This window comes from Cheilinus undulatus, linkage group 22 (assembly GCF_018320785.1).
Source record: "Cheilinus undulatus linkage group 22, ASM1832078v1, whole genome shotgun sequence".
Classification (NCBI taxonomy): Eukaryota; Metazoa; Chordata; class Actinopteri; order Labriformes; family Labridae; genus Cheilinus; species Cheilinus undulatus.
This window is the reverse complement of record NC_054886.1, coordinates 776,460-782,926: the sequence shown is the minus strand read 5'-3', so window position 1 is coordinate 782,926 and position 6,467 is coordinate 776,460. Positions and strand designations below refer to the sequence as shown.

The 6,467-nt window shown below is 39.9% G+C and overlaps 1 protein-coding gene across 1 annotated transcript; it reads left to right on the top strand.

Annotated features, from left to right (window-relative positions):
- Positions 1-244: 244 nt before the first annotated feature.
- On the top strand, positions 245-5,989 carry tmem256 (transmembrane protein 256). Its single transcript, XM_041778889.1, has 5 exons — positions 245-378; positions 488-693; positions 1,859-1,896; positions 3,669-3,749; positions 5,322-5,989. Exons 2-5 carry the CDS (start codon positions 612-614, stop codon positions 5,463-5,465), a joined length of 345 nt encoding a protein of 114 aa, XP_041634823.1. The 5' UTR covers positions 245-378; positions 488-611; the 3' UTR covers positions 5,466-5,989.
- The last annotated feature ends 478 nt before the right edge of the window (positions 5,990-6,467 follow it).

Here is a 6,467-nt window from a genome sequence, read left to right as displayed (position 1 = left end):
TCGTTGTGCTGTATTCACAACGATTTGCAAATCGCTGTCTTCTGTTTTAACACACATACTCAACGTCCCAGCTTTTTTGGAGGCGTGTTTTAAGAGCCCTGTTGGCATTACAACACTGCTCAGGTGTATCAGGTTTATATCATACATCCGGGCTACCTTGTAGAGTTGTAAAACTTGCCTTGGGTTGAAACTGCGGAACGATATTCGCCATGTTGGGTCAAGCCTCCAAATGGATAACAGCTGTCCTGGAGCAGCCAGGTCCTCAGGTTGAACCAGTGACACTTCTTGGCCGTGCTGCTTTCAATGACCGAGTGGAATGTCGTACTTCATAGAATGTGGAAACGTGAAACTTCGTTCTTAGTCTTGAGATAGCTCACGGTACGTAGGTTTGAATTTTATATGTCGTGTGCACTCTGTCGGGTAATTTTAATTTAATAACATACCGTGTTTATGTTCAAGTTGCCGATGTGTTATGTTTTCTTTCCAGCCAACTGCCCGCCGACGACATGGCGCTTTGCAGGGATACGTAAATGTCGGAGCTTTAACCGAGACAGTGAAGGCACCACTTCTGTTAGTCTTCCGCCTGTCGGATCGTCGCGCAGCTAGCAAACATGACTGCTACTGTTGTTGTCCGGAGGTTAGCAGCTCTGTCCGGGGCTTCTGCCGTGGCTGCGGGGGCATACGGGGCTCACGGTGAGAACTCTGCCTCATATCATTACCGTTTTCATGGGACAACTCAGTTAGCTCGGCTGGATAGCAGAATACTGCTGAGAAAGGCTGTCACGTGAGCGCATGCTACACCAGACTCCTTAACCAAAAATGCTAACTTACAGTTCCCTTTCGTCATATCCAATTTGCAAAACTTTTACAGCATAATCAAATATTGCTATTACATCAATATAAGCTATTACATAATTCGGCGTGAAGATGAAACACAGAGCTGCTCGATATTTTTGTAAAACAAACAATTGTGTAATGAAGGTGACCCGCCTCCAGTGAGCGTCACGGTGGAAGGCGGCTGATTGAAGAGCAGAAGTAGCTGTCAGGAGTGCATGCTGGTGTAGTGGTTTGTTTCGTCCCTGTTTAAAGCAGTGGCTCTCAACCTTTACAGCCCGCGACCCCCAAAATAAAGGTGCCAGAGACCGGGGACCCCCACTGTACCTGAAGGTGGCTGAACAGCCGTGAACTCTCAAGATTAGTCATGTGCAGACAAGGTTGTCCATGAGGAGGGTTAGATTGACAACAACAGGCACAAAAATCGCTTAAAGGTAATTTAAAAGTGGCTGAAATGGCTGTAAAGTACAGAAATAGGTGGAAATTTAGTGGAATGGGATGAAAAATTGATATAAACTGGCGAACATGAGTAAACTTTGGTTAAAATGGGCAAAAAGGGGTGTAAAATGTGGTCGATAGAGGCAATAATGGGTCAGCAGAGGCAATGATTGGCAGAAAGTGGCAAGAATTGGCAAAAAAGTGATGGACAGGGTTTTAAGTGGCAAAAGAATGTGCTAGAATTGCTGTTAAAAATTGATAAAAAAGGGTTAACATTTGGTAAAATTAGTGTAAAGTTGCAGCAGTGTAATTTAAAAAAAATATTCTTACTGTTTTTAAAGGCATCTAGAGACCCCCTCTTAGTGTCTCGCAACCCCAAAGGGGATCCCGACCCCAAGGTTGAGAACCACTGGTTTAAAGCACAGCCAGTCTCCACAAATAATGTCTCAAGTCTGAAATGACATGAGCCCTTATGATATAAGGGACATGATTTGCTTGGTGGCCTTTTAGTTAGCATCAAGTGTTTTTTTGTGTTCCAACAGAATCGTGCAACATCTTCAAACTTTTGCCCTTATTTTTGTTTCAGGTTTCAAAAACAGCGACCCTGATGACTACCAGATGGTGGTAAGAAAACAGTATTTTCATGAAAACTGCTGATAGGAACCATGAAGAAATGCACAATATTATCCGCTTGATATATGTATCAGCAGATATTAAAAATTTAATTACAGAACAGATATATTACCTGAAAATGTTGGCCTATATCTGCTGTAAAAAATGACTGTACAAAAGCTGTAGAGTTCATTCCCATTCCCTACACTTTAAAGCAGCGTTACTCAACCCTGCTCAACCAAAGAGCCAAATTCCTGAAAAATAGCTTTGCAAGAGCCACTATCTGTTAAAAAGTAGCCAAATGGGTGAAAGTAGCAATAAAAACAAGTTAAAGGGGGCAAAATGGTCAAAAAGCAGCAAAGAGGGATGAAAAGAGGAAAAGTAGGGCATAAAATGCCATATACTGGGTGAAAAGTGACAAAAATGTGGAGAAAAAGTGGCGAAAAAGTGGCAAAAAAGAGCAAAAAGTGGCAAAATTTGGGTGAGAAGTGACAAAAAATGAGTTACAGGTGGCAAAAATGGTCAAAAAGTGGTAAAACCATGGCAAAGAAATGAGTGGAAAGTGACTAATGGCAGCAAAGAGTGGCAAAAATCTGGGAAAAAAAGAGGCATTTAATGGCAAAAGGCAGCTTAAATGGGTGAAAAGTGGCAAAAATGGGGAAAATATTGCAAATTGTAAAAATAACAGGATAAAAGATTCAAAAACTGGGCAAAAAGTGGCAAAAAGAAGTGACAAAGGTGGGCTTAAGGCAGTAAATAATTGATTAAAAGTGGCAAAAAGCTGAGAATAAGGGCAATGGAAATATACAGACAAATTTAAAAGTTGACAGTTAAAGCCAACTGTACAAGCGTGGGAAACAAACTGATTAATGTGACTTGCAATGGATAATTTCTGAGGTCACAGTTTCCCTTTATTTAAGGTTTTCAGGGGGAATTATGTTTCAAATTAAGACATAAAAGAACCACATGTTGGGCATCACTGCTTTAAAGTGTGTTTTAAGGACTGAAATGTGTTGTTTTGTTCATCTTAAACTTAAGATTGTGTGTTTTAAGGACTGACTTTTTAAGTCTGATCTGCTTTTAAATATTGACATCAGCTAAAATTACTTTGTAAATATTGGTATGTCAAATATTGGCAAGAATTTTTTATGTTGATAGTACAAGTGCTACAAGTGTCATGTTTGTAGTGTTGATCCACTCCTGACCCACAGAAAACGTCATCCATGTCTCACCTGGGCTAAGGAGAAAAAGAACCGGACTGTTTCTCACTGGCCCAGAGTCCTGTTGAATAAACAGAGTATCTAAAAATCTTCACCCAGGGTTTTCATAAAGGTGCATTTTCAGTGACCTAGATCGCTGTTTGTGTGTGTGGAAGGTTATGACCCAGAGATGAACCTCCATTTTCAAAAATAACCGCCCACATGTAAGAAGCCCTTAGGGAATGGAGTAGCACTCTTCATGCCTTAACCTCTCAGAATACCTTGTATCAGCGGTGAATTTAACCGATGCACATCTTTTCACCATTTTTCGAAGCTAAATGTGTATAAAATTCACTAAAAATAGGGCACATCAAAGTACTTTTTGCCTTTGATTATGATTCACCCTTTAGGAAAACACGCACCTTTGTGATTTACTTGAATGATGAGTGCTTTACCCTCGTATCATACCTCAGTATATTGCTGTCCAATTTAGCTGTAGCCTTCAAGATTTTAGAAAATAATCGATTCACTGAGAGAAAAAAGACTCAAGAGTGCTGACATTTCTCTATGCCTTTTCCTCTCCAGCTGTTTGAAACTGCCAACAAGTACCATTTCTACCACAGCCTGGCCCTGCTGGGAGCTGCCCACTCCGGTAAACCTGCGGTGGTGAGTACGAGAGCTTAATACCAACACTTAGAGCTAGAGGCACTTGAGTGGGCTCTAACATGATCCACCTGGAAACGAGCCAGTACAATAGCAGTACAGTATGTCTGTGTGTGTCCTGGTTTTTATCACAGTACTGTAACCAATATGTCCGACAAATGTGAAACCTTCAGGCAGAGAGGCCTTTAAGGGTCATTAACCACTACACATCTCATTGAAAATCAACAAGCCACATGGATAGCATAGTAAGTGACTGTGATGGATCAGGACCTCCTGGGCACTGCATGGAGTTAAGGATTTTTAAAAGGACAAGCTCAGCATTATTACTCTGCAATTTCTAACTTTGGATACTTCTGCTGAAGCCAGGGACTGCATGCAATATCTGCGCAGTAGCATGGCTACTCTACTGGACAGAAATAAGATCTGCTGCTCAGATCAAACACTTGCTCCTATATTATTTTTTTTCTAATTCTGTATAGCAGTGTTACTCAACCCTGCTCAACTGAAGAGCCAAATTGTTGAAAAACATCTTTGCAAGAGCCACAATCTAAGTGGTGAAAGGTGGGTGAAAGTGGCAATAAAAATAAGTTGAAGCTAGCAAAATAGGTGAAAAAGCTGCCAAGAAAGTGGACAAAAATGGGTGAAAAGGGGTCAAATAGGCAGAAAATTGCAGAGACTGGGTGAAAAGAGACAAAAGATGTGGAGACAAAGTGGCAGAAATGGGTGAGATGTGACAAAAAATGGCTTATTAGTGGCAATAATGGTAAAAAAGCGTCAAAGATGTGGCAAAAAAACAAGTGAAAAGTGACTAAAATTGGCTAAAAGCAACAGTAACACTGCATTAGACACTAATGCAACCCCAAACCATCAGAGATGCAGGCTTTATAACTGTGGACTGATAACAAGCTGGATTTTCCCTCTCCTCTTTAGTCTGCAGGACATAACATCCATCAAAAAGGATCTTAGATTTTTATTTATCTGACCACAGAAAAGTTATTCATTTTGTCTCAGTCCGTTTGAATGAGCTTTGGTCCATGGAAGACAGCTGCATTTTTGGAATATATATGGCAGCTTCTTTGCATGATATTTGCTTTTGTGGGCAGCCAGGTTAACTGTGTTGACAGATGGTGATTTGTCTGAGTGTTCCTGAGCCCATGCAGTGATTTTCAGTACAGAATCATGCCTGTATTTAACGCAGTACCACCTGAGAGCCCAAGATCCATTACTGACCTTACCTTCATTTACTTTTCCATCCTTTTGCTGCTCCAATTCTTCTCTTCTGAGGTGTGTTGCTGCCATCAAATTCAAATGCACTAATATTTTTCATGAAATGTTAAAATGTCTCAGTTTCAAAATCTGATATGTTTTTATTGGGAATAAAATATGGGTTTAAATTATTTTCAAATCTTGGCATTCTTTCATTTACATTTTACACAGTGTCCCAACTTTTTTGGAACTGTGGCTGTCTAAGGGCCTGAAAGAGATGGTCTCACTGTTCTAGTGTAACGTTACACACATCATTCTTGGGTGATGAATATAAATGTCTGGCGTCTCCTCTGTGTGCTCTCTGAACAGGCTGGAGCCCTCCTGATAGCAGGCATGGGGATGTTCTGCGGCTCTCTGTACCACCAGGCCCTGACGGGGGATCCCGGCCTACGCAAAGTGGCTCCCATGGGTGGCATGGCAATGATCGCTGGCTGGCTGGCCATTATTCTCTGAAGTGTAACAGTTCAGACTCCTCCAATGTGACACTAAGCTGTAGTGTGAATGGATGGACTGGAGAGTTTGTATGTTTGTTAGAAGTGCTGAGTTATGACACCCATGGGACCGCTCCCTGTCCTGGGCTGAGAGTGTCGGCAGGAGATAAGGTCACAATGGCGTTATCACTTTGGTACCATAGCCATCAGCGTCCGACTGCTGCCCTCTGACTTGTAAGAGTAACAATTGATGAGCTAAGTAATCATTCATTTATGCACATTTTTGTAAATCTGGAATTTTGAACAGCATAGCAACTTTTTTTTGAAGAACACAAACAAGTGTATAGAAATTACAGAAACTTCCTGTGTGCTACAATAAGCTTGTGCATGTAAATAATTCAGTAGTTGTTTTATTTCTAACCCTGGTCTTCCTGCTGCAGTAAAAAGGCTTTATATTTCAATATATTTAAACAAAAGCAGTATGGAAAATTGGGCTAAAACAAAATAAAAAATATGTTTAGAATTAAATAAAAGCTTTTTCTTAAACTCTGTGTTTTATTGATACCATAAGTCAGTGATCATCAACTGGCAGCACTGGGGTCACATCAGTCCCCCCCATATCTTCTGATCCAGCCCCAAACCTGATTAAATTCAACATATGTGCAGAGGAAAAATTCTAGAGGCAAAGGGTCAATGTATTTTTGGAAGGTTTTTAAAAAATATATATTTTATTTTTTATGAAACTCTCTACAGCTATTAAGACAACTGAGACTGAAACAATTTAATCAGGAATTACTTTATGATTCCTTTTTTAGAAATACACCTTTAAGCCATTATAAGCAAATATAAACATGTATTTATCAGTCAATTCTTGATAGAAATGGAATGAACAATAGAAATATAAAAATAGGACAAAAGGATGAAAAAATAAAAATGGGAATAAAGAATTGAAATTAAATGGGATTAAGGAATGATAACATTGAAATATAAACAAAGAATGAAATATAAAAATGCAAGTGAAAAA